The sequence below is a fragment of the Pseudophryne corroboree genome, chromosome 10 (genome assembly GCF_028390025.1).
Source record: "Pseudophryne corroboree isolate aPseCor3 chromosome 10, aPseCor3.hap2, whole genome shotgun sequence".
NCBI classification, from domain to species: Eukaryota; Metazoa; Chordata; class Amphibia; order Anura; family Myobatrachidae; genus Pseudophryne; species Pseudophryne corroboree.
The window spans coordinates 344,179,148-344,204,482 of NC_086453.1; the positions used below are offsets into that span (position 1 = coordinate 344,179,148).

Here is a 25,335-nt window from a genome sequence, read left to right on the forward strand (position 1 = left end):
AGGACTAGGTCCTAGTGACCATGGATTCCAGCCTTTGAGGCTGGGGGGCAGTCACATAGGGAAGAAACTTCCAGGGACTTTGGTCAAGTCAGGTTATTTCCCTACACATAAATATTCTGGATCTGAGGGCCATTTACAATGCCCTGAGGCCAGCAAGGCCTCTGCTTCAAAACCAGCCGGTACTGATCCAATCAGACAACATCACGGCAGTCGCCCATGTAATCAACAGGGCGGCACAAAAAGCAGGATGGCGATGGCAGAAGCCACAAGGATTCTCCGATAGGCGGAAAATCATGTGTTAGCACTGTCAGCAGTGTTCATTCCCGGAGTGGACAACTGGGAAGCAGATCTTCTCAACAGACACGACCTCCACCCGGGAGAATGGGGACTTCCTCCAGAAGTCTTCCAATAGGATTGTACACCATTGGGAAAGGCCACAGGTGGACATGATGGCGTCCCGCCTTAACAAAAAGCTATAAAAGATATTGCTCCAGGTCAAGGGACCCTCAGGCGATAGCTATGGACGCTCTGGTAACACCGTGGGTGTACCAGTCGGTTTAGGTGTTCTCCCCTCTGCCTCTCATACCAAAGGTACTGAGAATAATAAGAAGGCGAGGAGTAAGAACGATACTCGTGGATGGCCAAGAAGAGCTTGGTACCCAGAACTTCAAGAATTTATATCAGAGGACCCATGGCCTCTGCCACTCAGTCAGGACCTGCGGCAGCAGGGGCCCTGTCTGTTCCAAGACTTACCGCGGCTGCGTTTGACGGCATGGCGGTTGAACGCCGGATCCTGAAGGAAAAGGGCATTCCGGAGGAAGTAATTCCTACGCTTACTAAAGCCAGGAAAGAGGTTACAGCAACTCATTATCACCGCATATGGCGAAAATATGTTGCATGGTGTGAGGCCGAAAGGGCCCCAACAGAGGAATTTCCACTAGGTCGATTTCTGCATTTCCTGCAAGCAGGAGTGACTATGGGCCTTAAATTGGGTTCCATTAAGGTACAGATCTCGGCTCTGTCGATTTTCTTTCAAAAAAGAACTCGCTTCAGTACCTGAAGTTCAGACATTTATAAAAGGAGTGCTGCATAGTCAGCCCCCGTTTGTGCCTCCTGTGGCACCTTGGGATCTCAACGTGGTGTTGAGTTTTCTTAAAATCACATTGGTTTGAACCACTAAAAACCGTGGATCTGAAATATCTCACATGGAAGGTGGTTATGTTATTGGCCTTGGCTTCTGCCAGGCGAGTATCAGAATTGGCGGCTTTGTCTTGTAAAAGCCCTTATTTGATTTTCCATATGGATAGGGCAGAATTGAGGACTCGTCCCCAGTTTCTCCCTAAGGTGGTGTCAGCGTTTCACCTGAACCAGCCTATTTGGTGCCTGCGGCTACTAAGGATTTGGAGGACTCCAAGTTGCTAGACGTTGTCAGGGCCCTGAAAATATATGTTTCCAGGACGGCTGGAGTCAGAAAATCTGACTCGCTGTTTATCCTATATGCACCCAACAAGCTGGGTGCTCCTGCTTCTAAGCAGACTATTGCTCGTTGGATTTGTAGTACAATTCAGCTTGCACATACTGTGGCAGGCCTGCCACAGCCAAAATCTGTCAATGCCCATTCCACAAGGAAGGTGGGCTCATCTTGGGCGGCTGCCCGAGGGGTCTCGGCTTTACAACTTTGCCGAGCAGCTACTTGGTCAGGGGCAAACACGTTTGCAAAATTCTACAAATTTGATACCCTGGCTGAGGAGGACCTGGAGTTCTCTCATTCGGTGCTGCAGAGTCATCCGCACTCTCCCGCCCGTTTGGGAGCTTTGGTATAATCCCCATGGTCCTTACGGAGTTCCCAGCATCCACTAGGACGTTAGAGAAAATAAGAATTTACTCACCGGTAATTCTATTTCTCGTAGTCCGTAGTGGATGCTGGGCGCCCATCCCAAGTGCGGTTTATCTGCATTACTTGTACATAGTTATTGTTAACTAAATCGGGTTATTGTTGAGCCATCTGTTGAGAGGCTCTATTGTTTCATACTGTTAACTGTGTTTCATATCACGAGTTGTACGGTGTGATTGGTGTGGCTGGTATGAGTCTTACCCGGGATTCAAAATCCTTCCTTATTGTGTACGCTCGTCCGGGCACAGTACCTAACTGAGGCTTGGAGGAGGGTCATAGTGGGAGGAGCCAGTGCACACCAGGTAGTCTAAGATCTTTCTAGAGTGCCCAGCCTCCTTCGGAGCCCGCTATTCCCCATGGTCCTTACGGAGTTCCCAGCATCCACTACGGACTACGAGAAATAGAATTACCGGTGAGTAAATTCTTATTTTTTTCCTTCTGTCAGTTTAATGTTACTAACGTTGCGTGTGTGGGGGTCTGTGGGAAAGGTGCTGGCATGGCTGGAAAAGGTTCCAAAGCAGCACAAAAGGTTTTCACATGTCAGAAATGTTCTGCGAAGTTCACTCAGGACAGTCAGAGAATTCCCTGTTATGTGAACGCTCCTGTTTGGACAGCTCAGCTTACGGAGGTAATGTTGCTGTTAAACAGAGACCCTGTCCGTAATATCTCCTCCACAGGTTTCAAAAAAGAAGTTTACTAACCTCCATGTTACGCGACTCTGAGATTCCTCTATTGGAGGACGCGATAGATGTCCAGGATACTGATGACGATCAGGTTTATGAGGAATCTGAACCAGTGCCTCAGGGTACCGAGGCGCTTATTGCAGCCGTTCGTCTGGTGCTGAAGGTGGAAGAGTCTGAACTGGACACTTCACGTCCCTCGGGGTTCGGCACCCATCAAAAACTGACAGCGACTTTTCCAGTTTCTGATGAGCTGGATGTTCTCCTGACGGCGGCCTGGAAACATCCGGATGCAAATTTCAGGTATCAAAAAATAAAATAAATGTTGTCTTCCTATCCTTTACCCGCAGATAGCAGGAAGCGATATGAGACCCCTCCAATTGTAGACCCCCTCGGTGTCTCGCTTGTCCAGGAGCAACCTCGCTGGAGAAGCCGTCTGATAGAAATATTCGGCAGCGGGGGTTCTACTTTGCCCGGTGCAGGTAGGTTGTCAGGTCAACAAGGCTATGGCAGCCTGGGCGGAACAATTGTCCTCAGGGTTACAGGACGGTTTGCATCAGGATCAACTGCTACCTTTGACAAATCATATTCGTGAATCTGCTTTATATCTTTGTGAGGCCTCCAAGGACGTATGTATCTTCGGAGCCAGAATTTACGCTTTGGCTATCTTGGCCAGAAGAGCTCTCTGGCTGCAATAGTGGTAGGCGGATACTGAATCCAAGAGGAAAGCAGAGGCGTTGGCCTTTACGGGAGAGGTTCTGTTCAGGAAGGATCTTCATGCCTGGATTTCTCAAGCCACTGGGAGTAAGTCCACTTATCTTCCCACTGCTGCTCCAGCTCCTCAACGGACCTATACCGGTCCTTCCTTACGGTCCTCTTACAGGTTTCGTCGTCATGCCAGGGGTGGTGCCTCCGTCACCTGTAGATCTCGAGGTAGAGGCAGAGGTTCAACAACCTCGACCCAGGCTGATGGTAAGTCCTCCACCACACCCACCGCATGACTGGCCTCCCTCCCACCTGGGGCATCCCATGGTGGGAGCTCGTCTGTGGGATTTCAGGGTGACCTGGGTACAATCCTGTCCAGATGCTTGGGTCAGGGATCTCATCACTTGCGGTTACAGGCTCAATATTCAGATCCAACCGCCTCAGTGTTTCTTCACCACGGGTTTGCCAGTTTCCGACGACAGGAGGGTCGTCCTGCAGGCGGAGTTCCAGAAGCTTCTATCCGCAAGGGTGCTGTTCCCTGTTCCCTCACATCATCGGAAACGGGGCTATTGCTCAGGCCTTTTTCTCGTACCGAAGCCGGACGGCTCGGCCAGGCCTATTCTGAACTTAAAGGATCTCATTCCATTTTTGAGGAGTCCCTTCAGTCTGTTATTGCCTGTTAGGAACAAAACGAGTTTATGGCGTCCTTGGATATCAAAGATGCCTTCTTACATGTTCCCATTCAGCCTCCTCATCAGGCTTTTCTCCGGTTCGCGATACAGGATGCTCATTTCCACTTTCAGGCCCTTTCATTCAGTCTCTCTTCTGCTCCCAGAGTGTTCACAAAGATCATGGCAGTCATGATGGCCCTACTTCAAAGGCATGGAGTAACTATTGTCCCCTATCTGGACAGCCTGCTGCTGAAAACCCACTCTGCAGACCTGTTGCTTCAGAATATCCGGATAACCCAGGATCTTCTGATTCGGTACGGGTGGATCCTGAAGTTCCCAAAGTCTCATTTATGCCCCTCGCACAAGTTTCTGTTCTTGGCGATGATTCTCGACATGGTCCATCAGAGGGTTTCTTTCTTCCTCAGGACAAGATCCTCTCTCTTTAGACACGTGCGCCGATGAGAGAGGTCACCAACGTCCTCCTCTGGGCAGAGGAAAACGCTCTGGCTTTGTCGGCAATCTTCATTCCAGGGGTGGACAATTGGGAATCCGATTATCTCAGCTGCCAGGACATGCACTCGGGAGAGTGGACACTCAATCCCCAGGTGTTTCGTCAGCTGGTCCGCCGATGGGGGGAGTCCTCAGATCAACCTCTTGGCGTCCCGCCTGACCCTTCAACTGCCTCTTTACTACTCTCGGACGAGAGTCCCGGCGGCAGTAGCCGTGGATGCCCTCTTGGCTCCTTTTCGTTTATCTTTCCTCCTTTCCCGTTGCTACCTCGGGTTCGGCAACGCATAAAGAGAGAAAACGCGCTAGTCCTCCTGCGCGGCCAATCTGGAGCCACCAGGCCTTGGTACTCCTACACCTGTTGTCAGTAGAGGAGCCTTGGCCCCTGCCTCTACGGGACGATACTTCTACAGGGTCCTTTTCTGTATCCAGACTTACGCAGGCTTCGTTTGACGGCGTGGCTGTTGAGAAGGCCATCTGAGAAGGAAGGGGTTTCCTCGTATGGTTATACCTACTATGCTCCAGGCTTGGAAGTCAGTCACTTCGTCTCACTATTGCCACATTTTGGAAACCTTATGTGGCCTGGTCTGAACAACGAGAGTTTTTCCCTTCAGTTTTTCATTTAGCCCGCCTTCTTCGTTTTCTGCAGGCGGGTTTCTTGGCAGGGCTTCGACTAGGTTCACTTGAGGTTCAGGTCTCTGCTCTTTCGGTTTTCTTCCACAGGAAATTAGCCTTGCTGCTGGAAGTTCAGACTTTCTTGCAGGGAGTTTTCCGAATTCAGCCTCCCTTTCTCCCTCCAACGGCACCATGGGACCTCAACCTGGTCCTCACTTCTCTGCAGTCTCCGTAATTTGAGCCTCTGGAGTTGGTGGAGATGAAATATCTCACCTGGAAGGTGGTCCTTCTCTTGGCTCTGGCTTCGGCCAGACGGGTGTCGGAACTTGGGTCTCTCTCTCGTCGGCCTCCTTACCTGATATTCCATGAGGATACGGCTGAGCTTCGTACTCAAATGTAGTTTCTCCCAAAGGTGGTGTCCGCTTTTCACATAAATCAGCCACTTGTGGTACCGGCCCTCTCGGCGGATTCACCGGATTCAAGATCTTTGGAGGTTGTCAGGGCGCTCCGAATCTATGTGGAGAGGACTTCGGCCACTCGGAAGTCTGATTTCTTAATTGTTCTGTACGATGCTCCCGTCCTGGATGGCTGGTTTCCAAGCTGACGTTGGCCCGTTGGATACGCCTGACTATCAGACAAGCTTATTTGGCGGTTTCTCGAGAGCCTCCGTCTTCCATTTTGGCGCACTCTATGCGCTCTGTGGGACCTTTGTGGGCGGCCGCCCGCGGGGTTTCCATGACTACTTTATGTCGCGCTGTCACTTGGTCGGGCCGACATACGTTTATCAAGTTTTACAGGTTTGACACTTTTGCGACCTCTGCGTCACAGTTTGACTGGGCAGTTTTGCAGGACTCTCTGCGCTTTCCCTCCCGTCTTGGGCGCTCTGGGACATCCCCATTGTAACTGCTCTCCAGTGTCCCTTAGTGGATGAAGGAGAAATCAGGATTTTGGTACTTACCAATAAATCCCTTTCTCCGATTACACAGGGTACACTGGCCCTCATTCCGAGTTGATCGCTCGCTAGCTGCTTTTAGCAGCAGTGCAAACGCTAAGTCGCCGCCCTCTGGGAGTGTATCTTAGCTTAGCAGAAGTGTGACCGAAAGGATCGCAGTTCTGCTTGAAAAAATTTCCGAGCAGTTTCTGAGTAGCTCCAGACCTACTCCTGGCTCGCGATCACTTCAGACTATTTAGTTCCTGTTTTGACGTCACAAACACGCCCTGCCACGCCTACGTTTTTAACAGACATGCCTGCGTTTTTCACACACTCCCCGAAAACGGTCAGTTACCACCCAGAAACACCCACTTCCTGTCAATCACTCTGCGGCCAGCAGTGCGACTGAAAAGCGTCGCTAGACCTTGTGTGAAACTACATTGGCTTTTGTGAAAGTACGAAGCGCATGCACACTGCGCCCCATACGCATGCGCAGAAGTGTCGCTTTTTCACCTAATCGCCGCGCTGCGACCGAAAGCGGCTAGCGATCAACTCGGAATGAGGGCCACTGGACGCCCACCCTGCGCTGTTTTCCTCCTACTTCACTTTTCTGTTTGCATGTCACTGTGTGACTGCTCGTTTTGTTCATGATACCCTTTCACTATATTTCCAGGTTTCCTTGGTGTTATCCTGTTTTAGATGGCTTGGCGAACCTCCTCTACTTTAATGTTGGTCTCTTCCAGCTCTCCTCGGGCACAGTTTTAACTAGACTGGCTTGGAGGGGGGACATAGTAGGGGAGGAGCTAGTCACATGGTTATAAATTTAAAGTGCCAGCTCCCAGTTACTGCTTATTATATCCCCATTGTAACTGCACTCCAGTGTCCCCTGTGGAATCGGAGAAAGGGATTTATCCGTAAGTACCAAAATCCTGATATCCCACCCCCCATCTCATCACTAATAATTCCAATAATGCAAAGTGCTCACAATATCTTCCTGGCCCATTGTGTAATCGAAAATGACACATAAAGTAGTTACGCAAACCAGAGACCGTGTGCCTAATGCATAGGTGCACTCAATGCCGATTATTTATGTAGTTGAGCAATTATCGTCCGACTGCGCATGCGTCACGGTCATACTGCGCACGCACCGTGGTACCTTAGCGATGTGGCTCGCAGTGAGGATTTCTAGGCAAAGTGGTTGACAGTCAGAGACCATTTGGGAGGGGGGTTACAGGTATTGGTGGCAGAAAGGCATGTTCTTCTCTGTATCTCGGGTATGACCACCTCCACTGGCACTTTGCGTTCTAGCTGTGCATGGGCATAAAAGGTTGTGTATTGATGTTTTATATTTTCCTGTTATTTACAGAGAAAAGACAAGCTCAGAGAACACATGCAGCGCATGCACAATCCAGAGCGAGAGGCCAAAAAGGCGGATCGTACGGGGCGCACCAAGGCCTTCAAACCGCGCCTGGCTTCCACAGATTATGAAAGCTTCATGTTTAAGTGTCGTGTGTGCATGATGGGTTTCCGGCGGAGAGGCATGCTGGTGAGGAGGACAACATGGATGTACTGCAGTGCTTGGTGTGTTCTGGGTAATCACGTGGTTTATTCTTCGCTGTCCGTGTTCTACTTTAGGTCAATCACTTGTCAAAGAGACACCCAGAAATGAAGATCGAAGAAGTTCCGGAACTAACATTGCCCATAATCAAACCCAACCGGGACTATTACTGCCAGTACTGTGAGAAGGTAAGCCGTATACGTCAAAACCCTGGAGATCATAGGTTGACTCTGTATGTTCTAGGAACACTGTGCTGAACTAAATTCTCTATTGGGCAGGTTTACAAAAGTGCCAGTAAGCGGAAAGCGCACATCCTGAAGAACCACCCGGGTGCAGAGCTGCCTCCGAGCATCCGGAAACTCCGTCCTGCTGGGCCAGGAGAGCCAGACCCCATGCTAAGTACTCATACCCAGCTAACTGGAACAATAGCAACCCCACCAGTCTGCTGTCCGCACTGCGCCAAACAGTACAGTAGTAAGGTCCGTGCACGCTGTTCTTCTTGGGAATGTACTATCCCTATTGACATGCGTTAACTTTCTTATCTATGTTAGGCTGCTCGATAACCTAACTCGATTGCTGTGTGTAGATCTTATCCCGTAGTAAGATCGCTTACTGTATTTTTTTATGCAGAATGACCTTTGCCCACATGTTTATTAGTCTATGTGAAATGCAGCAAGTTAAAAACTGTTGAAGGCAAGCAAAGGGCAGCTAGCACGGCGCAAGACACAGAAGTGTGATGGAAATGAGACCAGTCTATAACATTAGATCAGGGACCTGTGTCACAGCCTATCCCGTCAGACATAGAATTGCTCTGTAAAGGAGTCAACTGTCTGGGAAAACAAGTGCTTCATGGGACACACTTGTTCACTACAGACATGATGGCTTATACCCACACAGTGACATACATGTGCAGAGTGACCTGTGTGCTGTCCAGCTTATACCCTCCTCCATGCACACTTGTGTCTTTTCCCCTCTTTCAAAACACACCCAGACCAATTCCTCTAAGCCTCACCCTAACAGCCCTACTGGCGGTGCCCCTTAGCCCTTGTTTTGTGCTGGCAATTGGACCAGTGCAAGGTGCAATTGCCAACTGTCTACACCAATAGTCACAAAGCACTGCAAGCTACATTATGGCCCAAAAATCAATATAATGCTCTTCTTCTTTTTTTTTCTTTTTTCTTTTTTTTTCATTCTCACTTTTTTATTTTTTTATTTTGGTGAGAGGATAAGGAAGGGCAGGAGTTTCATACTACTGCCTAGAGCCTCTATAACCCAGCTTCTGTGTCCCTAAACAGATGCAGAGTAAAGAATTTAATTTAAGTACAAATATCCTGTTTTTGTCAGCTGCTCTATATTATATAACATTCACGGTTTCACTCCCGCCTTCATATACACCTCTAACCCTCCGCTAACAAACTTACACCTTAGGCCAGGGATGGGGAACCTTCGGTCCTCCAGCTGTTGTTGAACAACACATCCCAGCATGCCCTGCAACAGTTTTAGCATGGCCAAATAGCAAAACTGTGGCAAGGCATGCTGGTATATGTAGTTCAACAACAGCTGCAGGGCCGAAGGTTCCCCATTCCTGCCTTAGGCAATGACTGTTTTGCTGGCGTTTTAACTAACTAGAAAAAAATGAAGTAAAACAGAAGACCTGCTTATGAGCCTGATGTTCCGAGATTTGTCTCTCGAGACTGCAATGTTACGTAGAATTTACGACTGTAATAATCCTTTTATTTAGACAAAGATGGTTCAGCATATACGTAAGAAACACCCAGAGTTCGCACTGCTGCCTATCACCGCACAGACCGCTATGATCAGCACAGCGCCCACGGTGCTTACGGCTGACGGCACAAGCGGAGAGACTGTGGTGGTAAGTAAGCAGCTGTCGCCTGCACACCATGTGACCTCATTAGCGTCATGCTAACCTGCTCAACCTGTCCTCCAGACCACAGATCTTCTGACGCAGGCAATGACGGAGTTGTCACAGACACTGACCACAGAATACCGCACAGCACAGGGCGACTACCAGCGGATCCAGTACATCCCAGTGACGCAAGCTACAGCCGGCATGCAGCAGCCGCAACACATACAGCTCCAGGTGGTGCAAGTAGCCCAGGTAACAGTACAGGCTCTGTACGCCCGGTTTCCTGCCGCTCCCTGTCTGGGGTTCTCACTGCTGCTGAGAAACACTAAATTTATAACTAAGCCGTCTGCATTACAGTATAATAATATACACTGCTCAAAAAAATAAAGGGAACACTAAAATAACACATCCTAGATCTGAATGAATGAAATATTCTTATTAAAGACTTTGTTCTTTACATAGTTGAATGTGCTGACAACAACATCACACACAAATTATCAATGGAAATCAAATTTATTAACCCATGGAGGTCTGGATTTGGAGTCACACTCAAAATTAAAGTGAAAAACACACTACAGGCTGATCCAGCTTTGATGTAATGTCCTTAAAACAAGTCAAAATGAGGCTCAGTAGTGTGTGTGGCCTCCACGTGCCTGTATGACCTCCCTACAACCCACACAAGTGGCTCAGGTAGTGCAGCTCATCCAGGATGGCACATCAATGCGAGCTGTGGCAAGAAGGTTTGCTGTGTCTGTCAGCTTAGTGTCCAGAGCATGGAGGCGCTACCAGGAGACAGACCAGTGCATCAGGAGACGTGGAGGAGGCCGTAGGAGGGCAACAACCCAGCAGCAGGACCACTACCTCCGTCTTTGTGCAAGGAGGAACAGGAGGAGCACTGCCAGAGCCCTGCAAAATTACCTCCAGCAAGCCACAAATGTGCATGTGTCTACTCAAACGATCAGAAACAGACTCCATGAGGGTGGTATGAGGGCCTGACGTCCACAGGTGGGGGTTGTGCTTACAGCCCAACACCGTGCAGGACGTTTGGCATTTGCCAGAGAACACAGAGATTGGCAAATTCGCCACTGGCACCCTGTGCTCTTCACAGATGAAAACAGGTTCTCACTGAGCACATGTGACAGATGTGACAGAGTCTGGAGACGCCAGGAGAACGCTCTGCTGCCTGCAACATCCTCCAGCATGACCGGTTTGCAGTGGGTCAGTAATGGTGTGGGGTTGCATTTCTTTGGGGGGGCGCACAGCCCTCCATGGGCTCGCCAGAGGTAGCCTGACTGCCATTTGGTACCGAGATGAGATCCTCAGACGCCTTGTGAGACCATATGCTGGTGCGGTTGGCCCTGGGTTCCTCCTAATGCAAGACAATGCTAGACCTCATGTGGCTGGAGTGTGTCAGCAGTTCCTGCAAGACGAAGGGATTGATGCTATGGACTGGCCCACCCGTTCCCCAGACCTGAATCCAATTGGGCACATCTGGAACATCATGTCTCGCTCCATCCACCAACCACAGACTGTCCAGGAGTTGGCGGATGCTTTAGTCCAGGTCTGGGAAGAGATCCCTCAGGAGACAATCCGCCACCTCATCAGGAGCATGCCCAGGCATTGTAGGGAGGTCATACAGGCACGTGGAGGCCACACACACTACTGAGCCTCATTTTGACTTGTTTTAAGGACATTGCATCAAAGTTGGATCCTGCCTGTAGTGTGTTTTTCCACTTTTATTTTGTGTGACTCCAAATCCAGACCTCCATGGGTTAATAAATTTGATTTCCATTGATAATTTTTGTGTGATTTTGTTGTCAGCACATTCAACTATGTAAAGAACAAAGTATTTAATAAGAATATTTCATTCATTCAGATCTAGGATGTGTTATTTTAGTGTTCCCTTTATTTTTTTGAGCAGTGTACATTCTCTAAGCAATATGGAACTTATACATTTTTTTTTTTATATTTATCATCATTGTTATTAATAATATTACCATTAAGTTATGTAGTTCCTGCATATTTAGTTGCACTTTACAGTTGGGAACAAAACAGTTATAAAACGAGATTGTGCAATAACAGACAGAGGTAAGACGACCTTTCACTCAAGCTTGCACTCTATAAGATATTGTCATATTGTAAACTCCTATTAAGTGCTATATGTTTAATGTTTGTCAGCCTGATTGGGTAAAAGTGATTGATGGACTACATGATCCAGTCACACATCAGTGTTGGACTGCGGTCCGAGGGTTGTGTGATTGTAAGTAGAGAACACATGTAAGTTTTGTTTGAACTGTGTGGAAAGGTGGTTATTGAATAGAATAGATACGCTCTCTGAAGTTTTTAGGGAACTCTTGAATGATTGCAGACTAGAAGAAAGTCTTATGTGCGGAAGGGCATAGCTCAGAGTGGGTGCAGCCCTTAAAAAAAAAAAAAAAGTCCAGTAACTGTGAATGAAAACATGTTATGCCTGTGGGTGTGAGACACAAATCTTGCACAGAGTGGAGGAGTCGAGCTGGGAGATATGAGATTGATGTTGGTGTATCAGCAGTAGAAGGAAGACCAAGCTTGTCCCATTCCTTGCAAAATAGATTGTAGGGATGAAAGTCTATTTAGGGGAAGAGCAGTAAAGAGGCTATCACAGTAATCCATGCAGGAGGTAATGAGGAGGCTATCACAGTAATCCATGCAGGAGGTAATGAGGAGGCTATCACAGTAATCCATGCAGGAGGTAATGAGGAGACTATCACAGTAATCCATGCAGGAGGTAATGAGGAGACTATCACAGTAATCCATGCAGGAGGTAATGAGGAGGCTATCACAGTAATCCATGCAGGAGGTAATGAGGAGACTAATCCCTGCAGGAGGTAATGAGGAGGCTATCACAGTAATCCATGCAGGAGGTAATGAGGAGACTATCACAGTAATCCATGCAGGAGGTAATGAGGAGGCTATCACAGTAATTCATGCAGGAGGTAATGAGGAGGCTATCACAGTAATCCATGCAGGAGGTAATGAGGGGGCTATCACAGTAATCCATGCAGGAGGTAATGAGGAGGCTATCACAGTAATCCATGCAGAAGGTAATGAGGAGACTATCACAGTAATCCATGCAGGAGGTAATGAGGAGGCTATCACAGTAATCCATGCAGGAGGTAATGAGGAGACTAATCCCTGCAGGAGGTAATGAGGAGACTATCACAGTAATCCATGCAGGAGGTAATGAGGAGGCTATCACAGTAATCCATGCAGGAGGTAATGAGGAGGCTATCACAGTAATCCATGCAGGAGGTAATGAGGAGACTATCACAGTAATCCATGCAGGAGGTAATGAGGAGGCTATCACAGTAATCCATGCAGGAGGTAATGAGGAGGCTATCACAGTAATCCATGCAGGAGGTAATGAGGAGACTATCACAGTAATCCATGCAGGAGGTAATGAGGAGACTATCACAGTAATCCATGCAGGAGGTAATGAGGAGGCTATCACAGTAATCCATGCAGGAGGTAATGAGGAGACTAATCCCTGCAGGAGGTAATGAGGAGGCTATCACAGTAATCCATGCAGGAGGTAATGAGGAGACTATCACAGTAATCCATGCAGGAGGTAATGAGGAGACTATCACAGTAATCCCTGCAGGAGGTAATGAGGAGACTATCGCAGTAATCCATGCAGGAGGTAATGAGGAGACTATCACAGTAATCCCTGCAGGAGGTAATGAGGAGACTATCACAGTAATCCCTGCAGGAGGTAATGAGGAGGCTGTCACAGTAATCCATGCAGGAGGTAATGAGGAGGCTATCACAGTAATCCATGCAGGAGGTAATGAGGAGGCTATCACAGTAATCCATGCAGGAGGTAATGAGGAGGCTGTCACAGTAATCCATGCAGGAGGTAATGAGGAGGCTGTCACAGTAATCCATGCAGGAGGTAATGAGGAGGCTATCACAGTAATCCATGCAGGAGGTAATGAGGAGGCTATCACAGTAATCCATGCAGGAGGTAATGAGGAGACTATCACAGTAATCCATGCAGGAGGTAATGAGGAGGCTATCACAGTAATCCATGCAGGAGGTAATGAGGAGGCTATCACAGTAATCCATGCAGGAGGTAATGAGGAGGCTATCACAGTAATCCATGCAGGAGGTAATGAGGAGGCTATCACAGTAATCCATGCAGGAGGTAATGAGGAGGCTATCACAGTAATCCATGCAGGAGGTAATGAGGAGACTAATCCCTGCAGGAGGTAATGAGGAGGCTATCACAGTAATCCATGCAGGAGGTAATGAGGAGACTATCACAGTAATCCATGCAGGAGGTAATGAGGAGACTAATCCCTGCAGGAGGTAATGAGGAGACTATCACAGTAATCCATGCAGGAGGTAATGAGGAGACTAATCCCTGCAGGAGGTAATGAGGAGGCTATCAGAGTAATCCATGCAGGAGGTAATGAGGAGACTGTCACAGTAATCCATGCAGGAGGTAATGAGGAGACTATCACAGTAATCCATGCAGGAGGTAATGAGGAGACTATCACAGTAATCCATGCAGGAGGTAATGAGGAGGCTATCACAGTAATCCATGCAGGAGGTAATGAGGAGGCTATCACAGTAATCCATGCAGGAGGTAATGAGGAGACTAATCCCTGCAGGAGGTAATGAGGAGGCTATCACAGTAATCCATGCAGGAGGTAATGAGGAGACTATCACAGTAATCCATGCAGGAGGTAATGAGGAGACTATCACAGTAATCCATGCAGGAGGTAATGAGGAGGCTATCACAGTAATCCATGCAGGAGGTAATGAGGAGACTATCACAGTAATCCATGCAGGAGGTAATGAGGAGGCTATCACAGTAATCCATGCAGGAAGTAATGAGGAGGCTATCACAGTAATCCATGCAGGAGGTAATGAGGAGGCTATCAGAGTAATCCATGCAGGAGGTAATGAGGAGACTGTCACAGTAATCCATGCAGGAGGTAATGAGGAGACTATCACAGTAATCCATGCAGGAGGTAATGAGGAGACTGTCACAGTAATCCATGCAGGAGGTAATGAGGAGATTATCACAGTAATCCATGCTGAAGGTAATGAGGCTATCACAGTAATCCATGCAGGAGGTAATGAGGAGACTATCACAGTAATCCATGCTGAAGGTAATGAGGCTATCACAGTAATCCATGCAGGAGGTAATGAGGAGACTATCACAGTAATCCATGCAGGAGGTAATGAGGAGGCTATCACAGTAATCCATGCAGGAGGTAATGAGGAGACTATCACAGTAATCCATGCAGGAGGTAATGAGGAGGCTATCACAGTAATCCATGCAGGAGGTAATGAGGAGGCTATCACAGTAATCCATGCAGGAGGTAATGAGGAGACTAATCCCTGCAGGAGGTAATGAGGAGGCTATCACAGTAATCCATGCAGGAGGTAATGAGGAGACTATCACAGTAATCCATGCAGGAGGTAATGAGGAGACTATCACAGTAATCCATGCAGGAGGTAATGAGGAGGCTATCACAGTAATCCATGCAGGAGGTAATGAGGGGGCTATCACAGTAATCCATGCAGGAGGTAATGAGGAGGCTATCACAGTAATCCATGCAGAAGGTAATGAGGAGACTATCACAGTAATCCATGCAGGAGGTAATGAGGAGGCTATCACAGTAATCCATGCAGGAGGTAATGAGGAGACTAATCCCTGCAGGAGGTAATGAGGAGACTATCACAGTAATCCATGCAGGAGGTAATGAGGAGGCTATCACAGTAATCCATGCAGGAGGTAATGAGGAGACTAATCCCTGCAGGAGGTAATGAGGAGACTATCACAGTAATCCATGCAGGAGGTAATGAGGAGGCTATCACAGTAATCCATGCAGGAGGTAATGAGGAGGCTATCACAGTAATCCATGCAGGAGGTAATGAGGAGACTGTCACAGTAATCCATGCAGGAGGTAATGAGGAGGCTATCACAGTAATCCATGCAGGAGGTAATGAGGAGGCTATCACAGTAATCCATGCAGGAGGTAATGAGGAGGCTATCACAGTAATCCATGCAGGAGGTAATGAGGAGGCTATCACAGTAATCCATGCAGGAGGTAATGAGGAGGTTATCACAGTAATCCATGCAGGAGGTAATGAGCCTATCACAGTAATCCATGCAGGAGGTAATGAGGAGACTGTCACAGTAATCCATGCAGGAGGTAATGAGGAGGCTATCACAGTAATCCATGCAGGAGGTAATGAGGAGGCTATCACAGTAATCCATGCAGGAGGTAATGAGGAGGCTATCACAGTAATCCATGCAGGAGGTAATGAGGAGGCTATCACAGTAATCCATGCAGGAGGTAATGAGGAGACTATCACAGTAATCCCTGCAGGAGGTAATGAGGAGGCTATCACAGTAATCCATGCAGGAGGTAATGAGTGCATGAATCGCAGGCTTTGCATTGTCTGTGACAGATGGACACAGGGGGTTGGTCAGAGCTGTGCTGTTAGCAAACCAAAAAAAGCACACTAATGGGCAAAACCGGTTCTGGTATGAATGGTCGACAATGTTAAGGTCAACAGTCATTAGGTCGACACATGAAAATGGTCGACATGGATTTTTTTAAACTGTTCTTGGTGTTATTTTTTCCGTAACATGGCCAGGAACCCCAATTAGTGTACTTTGCATGGCTTGCTTTGCTCACCATGCTGCGAGCAAGGTGCCTCGCTCCGCTGCGCTCTGCACAGGTTACTATTCCCAATCAAGGTCCACGTGGATGGTAAAGTATGAAAAAGTAAAAAAAATCATCTAATTTTTTTTTTTACTAAAAAAAGTCATGTTGATCTTTTCATGTGTCGACATATCATTGTCGACCAATAGTGGTCGACCTGCCAAACGGATACTGGCAAAACCATGTGCACTGCAGGTGGGGCAGATGTAACATGTGCAGAGAGAGTTAGATCTGGGTGGGGTGTGTTCAAACTGAAATCTAAATTGCAGTGTAAAAATAAAGCAGCCAGTATTTACCCTGCACAGAAACAAAATAACCCACCCAAAACTAACTCTCTGCGCATCTGCCCCGCCTGCAGTGCACATGGTTTTGCCCAGTTGCTTTCTTTTTTGGTTTGCTTACAACTCTGAATAACCCCCATATTCTGGATATTTCGTTGTTGTTGATGGTTTGGTTACACTTTGAATATGGGAGCAAAGTACAGTTCTGAGTCAAGGATGACACCTAGGCAGTGAATTTGAAGGGTGGGGTTTATTGTCACATCAGCAGATTAAGAGCTGTCAGGATGGGGACTACTATTGGCCGCTGGGAATATTATTAACTTTGTTTTTGAAAATTGAGTTTGAGGTGGAGAGATTCTATGATGAAATTAAATTCTGTGATGACATCCGAGATTAAATCTCAAAGAAACAGTAATATTGGCCAACACTGGTACCTGGACCAGTGCTTTTTAATCTCTTATTGGTGACAGTGCAAATGGCATTAAAGGGAAAGTGTGCCATTTTGCAGATGACACAAAGGTATGCAACAGGGTAGACACACCAGGTGGGGTAAAATAAATGATTGAGGATCTTGTTAGACTATAGGAATGGGCAAGAACGTGGCATTTACAGTTTAATGCAAAAAAAAAAAGCAAAATCATGCACTTGGGTCTCAAAAACCCAAAGGCTAAATACAGTATTAATGGCACTATAATGTGAACTACCGAGGAGGAATGGTATCTAGGAGTCACTATTTCAGGTGACATAAAGGCAGGTAAGCAATGTAACAAAGCAATGAGGAAGGCTAGTCAGATGCTTGGCTGCATTGGGAGAGGAATCAGCAGCAGAAAGAAAGAAGTAATAATGCCACTGTATAGGTCATTGGTACGGCCTCATCTAGAATACTGTGTTCAATTCTGGAGGCCAAATATTCAAAAGGATATTAATACATTAGAAACTGTACAAAGAAGGGCAACTAAAATGGTGCATGGCCTACATCACAAATCTTACCCAGAAAGACTAAGAAATCTCAATATAGTTTGGAGCAGAGAAGGGAAAGAGTTTCTATCCTGTCCCCTATCAAATATATCAAGGGTTATAACAAGGTACAGGGGGGAGACATTCTTCACAGGAAGAGAAGCAATAGGACACGAGGACATGCACTGAGACTGGAGGGGGAGAGGTTCAGGGGAAATTTGGGGAAAAATTACTTCACAGAAAGGGTAGTGGACAAGTGGAATAGCCTCCCAGCAGAGGTGGTAGAGACGAAGACAGTAGAGCCATTTAAACATGCATGGGATAGACATAAGGATATCCTTACAAAGAAATTAGGATCAATTAGGGTTTGAGGTCACAATATGGTAAAAAAAATGGGCAGACTAGATGGGCCAAGTGGTTCTTGTCTGGCGTCACATTCTATGTTTCTGTATATCTATGATGGTGAGAGTTGTGGAGATTATAGGTAGATACGGGTATCCTCCACATAAAGATGATAGTGAAATCGAAAAGAGCGTATTCGTTTTCCAAGAGAAGGTGCATTGATGGAGAAGAACAGGGGGCCGAGGACTGAGCCTTGTGGTTGTCCAGCTGATAGTGGTAGAGGAGGGGAGGTGGAGAAAGCAGCATCTGGCAATATTCCCCTATTCATTACTTCCTTGCAATGTGCATAGGACTGGGGAGGGGCTGAGAATGCTGACCGCTCTATAATGAGAACCCATACTTATGAGGCAGCTGTGGGTCACGGTTCTCACTACCATTCTGGGTGCAGCGGTCTCGGGCAAGGAGAAGGCACAGGATTGCGGAGGGGGCACGTTGTACTAAATGTACTCTTAATTATTCCTTGGAATAAAGCCTAATTAGGAAAGTGCAAATGTGACGATTTATTTTTAGATTCCTTTGTACTCCTGATGCTTTTTTCCGTTCCGTTACTTTCTCTTTCATCCACTAGGGGACACTGGAGTTCCACTTAGACATTAGGGGTGTGAAGTCTGCGAACCGGAGGTGTGGCACAATCTTAAAAATTTGCATTGTCTGCACAGCCGGCTCCTCCCCCTTCACGCTCCTCATGCCTCAGTTTTGAAAATTGTGCTAGAGGTGAAGCACATAGGAGCAGATAGCTCCTGACTAGAATTTCAAATTTCTTCAATACAGGCTGCGTCAACCTAATAAAAGGGGGACAAAGCTTAAGTTGATCTGGGAGACATAGATCCCTACTGAAGGGATCCGCATCTCTCATCAGGAGATCCTCTCATCTTCAACCGTGAGTACTGGTTGTAAAGGGCCAGTATTATATCAACCTCTATAGCTCAGAGGGTTTATTTAATGCTTATAGTCCCTGGAGTCCCGGGGTCAGAGCCAGCCAGATCCAATATATTTTCTCTATCGTCCTAGTGGATGCTGGGGTTCCTGAAAGGACCATGGGGAATAGCGGCTCCGCAGGAGACAGGGCACAAAAAGTAAAGCTTTTTCCGATCAGGTGGTGTGCACTGGCTCCTCCCCCTATGACCCTCCTCCAGACTCCAGTTAGATTTTTGTGCCCGGCCGAGAAGGGTGCAATCTAGGTGGCTCTCCTAAAGAGCTGCTTAGAAAAGTTTAGCTTAGGTTTTTTATTTTACAGTGAGTCCTGCTGGCAACAGGATCACTGCAACGAGGGACTTAGGGGAGAAGAAGTGAACTCACCTGCGTGCAGGATGGATTGGCTTCTTGGCTACTGGACATCAGCTCCAGAGGGACGATCACAGGTACAGCCTGGATGGTCACCGGAGCCGCGCCGCCGGCCCCCTTGCAGATGCTGAAGTCAGAAGAGGTCCAGAATCGGCGGCTGAAGACTCCTGCAGTCTTCTAAAGGTAGCGCACAGCACTGCAGCTGTGCGCCATTTTCCTCTCAGCACACTTCACACGGCAGTCACTGAGGGTGCAGGGCGCTGGGAGGGGGGCGCCCTGGGAGGCAAATGAGTACCTATAAAGGCTAAAAATACCTCACATATAGCCCTAGAGGCTATATGGAGATATTTAACCCCTGCCTAATTTTTCTAAATAGCGGGAGACGAGCCCGCCGGAAAAGGGGCGGGGCCTATCTCCTCAGCACACGGCGCCATTTCCTCTCACAGCTCAGCTGGTCAGGACGGCTCCCAAGTCTCTCCCCTGCACTGCACTACAGAAACAGGGTAAAACAGAGAGGGGGGGGGCACATTTATGGCGATATTTTGATATAACAAAGCAGCTATAAGGGAGCACTTATTATAAGGCTATCCCTGATATATATATAGCGCTTTTGGTGTGTGCTGGCAAACTCTCCCTCTGTCTCCCCAAAGGGCTAGTGGGTCCTGTCTTCATTAGGAGCATTCCCTGTGTGTCTGCTGTGTGTCGGTACGTGTGTGTCGACATGTATGAGGACGATATTGGTGTGGAGGCGGAGCAATTGCCAAATATGAGGATGTCACCCCCTAGGGAGTCGACACCAGAATGGATGCCTTTATTTATGGAACTACGGGATAGTGTCAACACGCTAAAGCAGTCGTTTGACGACATGAGACGGCCAGACAATCAATTAGTGCCTGTCCAGGCGACTCAAACACCGTCAGGGGCTGTGAAACGCCCTTTGCCTCAGTCGGTCGACACAGACCCAGACACAGGCGATGACTCCAGTGGTGACGGTGACGAATCAACCGTATTTTCCAGTAGGGCCACACGTTATATGATTTTGGCAATGAAGGAGGCGTTACATTTAGCTGATACTACAGGTACCACTAAACAGGGTATTATGTGGGGTATGAAAAAACTACCTATAGTTTTTCCTGAATCAGAAGAACTAAATGACATGTGTAATGAAGCGTGGGTGGCCCCTGATAAAAAGCTGATAATTTCAAAGAAATTATTGGCATTATACCCTTTCCCGCCAGAGGTTAGGGAGCGCTGGGAAACACCTCCTAGGGTGGACAAGGCGCTAACACGCTTATCTAAACAAGTGGCGTTACCCTCTCCTGAGACGGCCGCACTTAAAGATCCATCAGATAGGAGGATGGAAAATATCCAAAAAAGTATATACACACATGCAGGTGTTATACTACGACCAGCTGTAGCGACTGCCTGGATGGGCAGTGCGGGGGTAGTTTGGTCAGAGTCCCTGATTGAAAATATTGATACCCTGGACAGGGACAATATTTTACTGTCGTTAGAACAAATAAAGGATGCATTTCTTTATATGCGTGATGCACAGAGGGATATATGCACACTGGCATCACGGGTAAGTGCTATGTCCATTTCGGCCAGAAGAGCTTTATGGACGCGACAGTGGACAGGCGATGCGGATTCAAAACGGCATATGGAAGTTTTGCCGTATAAGGGGGAGGAGTTATTTGGAGTCGGTCTATCAGATTTGGTGGCCACGGCTACAGCCGGGAAATCCACCTTTCTACCTCAAGTCACTCCCCAACAGAAAAAGGCACCGACTTTTCAACCGCAGCCCTTTCGTTCCTTTAAAAATAAGAGAGCAAAGGGCTATTCATATCTGCCACGAGGCAAAGGTCGAGGGAAGAGACAGCAACACGCAGCTCCTTCCCAGGATCAGAAGCCCTCCCCGGCTTCTACAAAAGCCTCAGCATGACGCTGGGGCTTCTCAAGCGGACTCGGGGACGGTGGGGGGTCGTCTCAAAAATTACAGCGCGCAGTGGGCTCACTCGCAAGTAGATCCCTGGATCCTGCAGATAATATCTCAGGGATACAGGTTGGAATTAGAGACAGATCCACCTCGCCGTTTCCTGAAGTCTGCTTTACCAACGTCCCCCTCCGAAAGGGAGACGGTGTTGGAAGCCATTCACAAGCTGTACTCTCAGCAGGTGATAGTCAAGGTACCTCTTCTGCAACAAGGGAACGGGTATTATTCCACTCTTTTTGTGGTACCGAAGCCGGATGGCTCGGTAAGGCCTATTCTAAATCTGAAGTCCTTGAACCTGTACATAAAGAAGTTCAAGTTCAAAATGGAGTCACTCAGAGCAGTGATAGCGAACCTGGAAGAGGGGGACTTTATGGTATCCTTGGACATCAAGGATGCGTATCTCCACGTTCCAATTTACCCCTCACACCAGGGGTACCTCAGGTTCGTTGTACAAAACTGTCACTATCAGTTTCAGACGCTGCCGTTCGGATTGTCCACGGCACCTCGGATCTTTACAAAGGTAATGGCCGAGATGATGATTCTTCTTCGAAGAAAAGGCGTATTAATTATCCCATACTTGGACGATCTCCTAATAAGGGCGAGGTCCAGAGAACAGCTAGAGATGGGATTAGCACTGTCTCAAGAAGTGCTAAAACAGCACGGGTGGATTCTGAATATTCCAAAATCCCAGTTAATGCCGACAACTCGTCTGCTGTTCCTAGGGATGATTCTGGACACGGTTCAGAAAAAGGTTTTTCTCCCGGAGGAAAAAGCCAAGGAGTTATCCGAGCTTGTCAGGAACCTCCTAAAACCAGGAAAGGTGTCTGTACATCAATGCACAAGAGTCCTGGGAAAAATGGTGGCTTCTTACGAAGCAATTCCATTCGGCAGATTCCACGCAAGAATTTTCCAAAGGGATCTGTTGGACAAATGGTCAGGGTCGCATCTTCAGATGCACCTGCGGATAACCCTGTCTCCAAGGACAAGGGTGTCTCTTCTGTGGTGGTTGCAGAGTGCTCATCTATTGGAGGGCCGCAGATTCGGCATACAGGATTGGATCCTGGTGACCACGGACGCCAGCCTGAGAGGCTGGGGAGCAGTCACACAAGGAAGAAACTTCCAGGGAGTATGGACGAGCCTGGAAACGTCTCTTCACATAAACATTCTGGAACTAAGAGCAATATACAATGCTCTAAGCCAGGCAGAACCTCTGCTTCAGGGAAAACCGGTGTTGATCCAGTCGGACAACATCACGGCAGTCGCCCATGTGAACAGACAGGGCGGCACAAGAAGCAGGAGTGCAATGGCAGAAGCTGCAAGGATTCTTCGCTGGGCAGAGAATCATGTGATAGCACTGTCAGCAGTGTTCATCCCGGGAGTGGACAACTGGGAAGCAGACTTCCTCAGCAGACACGATCTTCACCCGGGAGAGTGGGGACTTCATCCAGAAGTCTTCCACATGCTGGTAACCCGTTGGGAAAGACCAATGGTGGACATGATGGCGTCTCGCCTCAACAAAAAACTGGACAGGTATTGCGCCAGGTCAAGAGATCCGCAGGCAATAGCTGTGGACGCGCTGGTAACGCCTTGGGTGTACCAGTCGGTGTATGTGTTTCCTCCTCTGCCTCTCATACCAAAAGTATTGAGAATTATACGGCAAAGAGGCGTAAGAACGATACTAGTGGTTCCGGATTGGCCAAGAAGGACTTGGTACCCGGAACTTCAAGAGATGATCACGGAAGATCCGTGGCCTCTACCTCTAAGGAGGGACTTGCTTCAGCAGGGTCCCTGTCTGTTTCAAGACTTACCGCGGCTGCGTTTGACGGCATGGCGGTTGAACGCCGGATCCTAAAGGAAAAAGGCATGCCGGAAGAAGTCATTCCTACTTTGATTAAAGCAAGGAAGGAAGTAACCGTGCAACATTATCACCGAATTTGGCGAAAATATGTTGCGTGGTGCGAAGATCGGAGTGCTCCGACGGAGGAATTTCAACTGGGTCGATTCCTACATTTCCTGCAATCAGGATTGTCAATGGGTCTCAAATTGGGATCTATTAAGGTTCAAATTTCGGCCCTGTCGATTTTCTTTCAAAAAGAATTGGCTTCAGTCCCTGAAGTCCAGACCTTTGTTAAGGGAGTGCTGCATATACAGCCTCCTGTGGTGCCTCCAGTGGCACCGTGGGATCTCAATGTGGTTTTGGACTTCCTAAAATCTCATTGGTTTGAACCACTAAAAAAGGTGGATTTGAAATATCTCACATGGAAAGTGACCATGCTTCTAGCCCTGGCTTCTGCCAGGAGAGTGTCAGAATTGGCAGCTTTATCTTACAAAAGCCCATATCTGATTTTCCATTCGGACAGGGCAGAACTGCGGACTCGTCCGCATTTTCTCCCTAAGGTGGTGTCAGCATTTCATCTGAACCAGCCTATTGTAGTGCCTGCGGCTACAAGTGACTTGGAGGACTCCAAGTTACTGGACGTTGTCAGAGCATTAAAAATATATATTGCAAGGACAGCTGGAGTCAGAAAATCTGACTCGTTGTTTATATTGTATGCACCCAACAAGATGGGTGCTCCTGCGTCTAAGCAGACGATTGCTCGTTGGATCTGTAGCACAATCCAACTTGCACATTCTGTGGCAGGCCTGCCACAGCCTAAATCTGTAAAGGCCCACTCCACAAGGAAGGTGGGCTCATCTTGGGCGGCTGCCCGAGGGGTCTCGGCATTACAACTTTGCCGAGCAGCTACGTGGTCAGGGGAGAACACGTTTGTAAAATTTTACAAATTTGATACTCTGGCTAAGGAGGACCTGGAGTTCTCTCATTCGGTGCTGCAGAGTCATCCGCACTCTCCCGCCCGTTTGGGAGCTTTGGTATAATCCCCATGGTCCTTTCAGGAACCCCAGCATCCACTAGGACGATAGAGAAAATAAGATTTTACTTACCGATAAATCTATTTCTCGGAGTCCGTAGTGGATGCTGGGCGCCCATCCCAAGTGCGGATTATCTGCATAAATTGTACATAGTTATTGTTAACTAATTCGGGTTATTGTTGAAGGAAGCCATCTTTCAGAGGCTCCGCTGTTATCATACTGTTAACTGGGTTTAGATCACAAGTTGTACGGTGTGATTGGTGTGGCTGGTATGAGTCTTACCCGGGATTCAAAATCCTCCCTTATTGTGTACGCTCGTCCGGGCACAGTACCTAACTGGAGTCTGGAGGAGGGTCATAGGGGGAGGAGCCAGTGCACACCACCTGATCGGAAAAAGCTTTACTTTTTGTGCCCTGTCTCCTGCGGAGCCGCTATTCCCCATGGTCCTTTCAGGAACCCCAGCATCCACTACGGACTCCGAGAAATAGATTTATCGGTAAGTAAAATCTTATTTTTACAAACAGAGCCACTTATTATGCGGCTTAAATAGCGCCGCTGACAGAAGAGACCGCGGGGAGAGCGGGTCGCGCTGTTAACAGATAACGGTTACAGCGCGCCCGGTTCCCGCGTGGCTATAGCAGGGAGAGACAGCGCCGCTGACACATTCATAATACCCGCGCGGCAGGGAGACTCGGGTCGCGTTGCTAGGAGATGGCTTGTGCAGCGCGCCCGTGTCCCGAGTGCGCTACGAGCGAGAGCGCGGGGGTGAACTGGCAGCTCGTTACAATTGAACAGTGTTTGAGGGGGACACAGAAGGTACGGCTCTCTTGTGGGAGAGTGCAGAAGCAGTGTAGGTATTTTAATGATCTACATTAAAATATTGGACGGCGGACATTTTAAATATGCAGTGCAGGCGCCAAAACTGAGGGGCAGGGAGCATCCCTCCCCCTCTTATGCTTTATCATGAGATTTGGGAAGTTCAGTAAGGCTCCCCCTGCTGTTGGAAAGAATATATAACATGAATACTGAGGATCTCCTGAAATAAAAATAACTCATTATTACTTATATTTTCAAGGGACTTCTGATCAAAGATCCTGAGGAAAATTCTGGGAGTACGTGGACAACCCTTTCATCGTAGCTGATTGACAGCTGGGCTTGTGAGGGCTGCTAACGAGCTGGTGTTTTAGATTGATTATTAATTAATAATTTTTTTATTTTATTTTTTGATTTGTAAATTAAGTTTTTTTTATTTGCATATCTTAAAGACAAGTTATTTACAGCCGGTTCCAAACACGTCACTCCCGTCATATATGTTACAAGCTTTCTTTCCTGAATAAAAGGTGAAAGTTTTGTTTAATTGTCAACTAAAGGGCTAATCATGTCTAAGGCAACAACCA

At 47.7% G+C, this 25,335-nt stretch overlaps 1 protein-coding gene across 4 annotated transcripts in view; it reads left to right on the forward strand.

Moving 5' to 3' along the window:
* The window catches only part of PRDM10 (PR/SET domain 10), a 118,039-nt gene that overhangs the window by 71,003 nt on the left and 21,701 nt on the right, over window positions 1-25,335 (forward strand). For all 4 annotated transcript variants that reach the window (XM_063943645.1, XM_063943643.1, XM_063943644.1 and 1 more), the window contains 5 exons: window positions 7,370-7,549; window positions 7,639-7,749; window positions 7,840-8,040; window positions 9,303-9,434; window positions 9,510-9,680. In XM_063943645.1, the coding sequence (XP_063799715.1) occupies window positions 7,370-7,549; window positions 7,639-7,749; window positions 7,840-8,040; window positions 9,303-9,434; window positions 9,510-9,680 (795 nt within the window). The remainder of the gene's footprint in view (window positions 1-7,369; window positions 7,550-7,638; window positions 7,750-7,839; window positions 8,041-9,302; window positions 9,435-9,509; window positions 9,681-25,335) is intronic.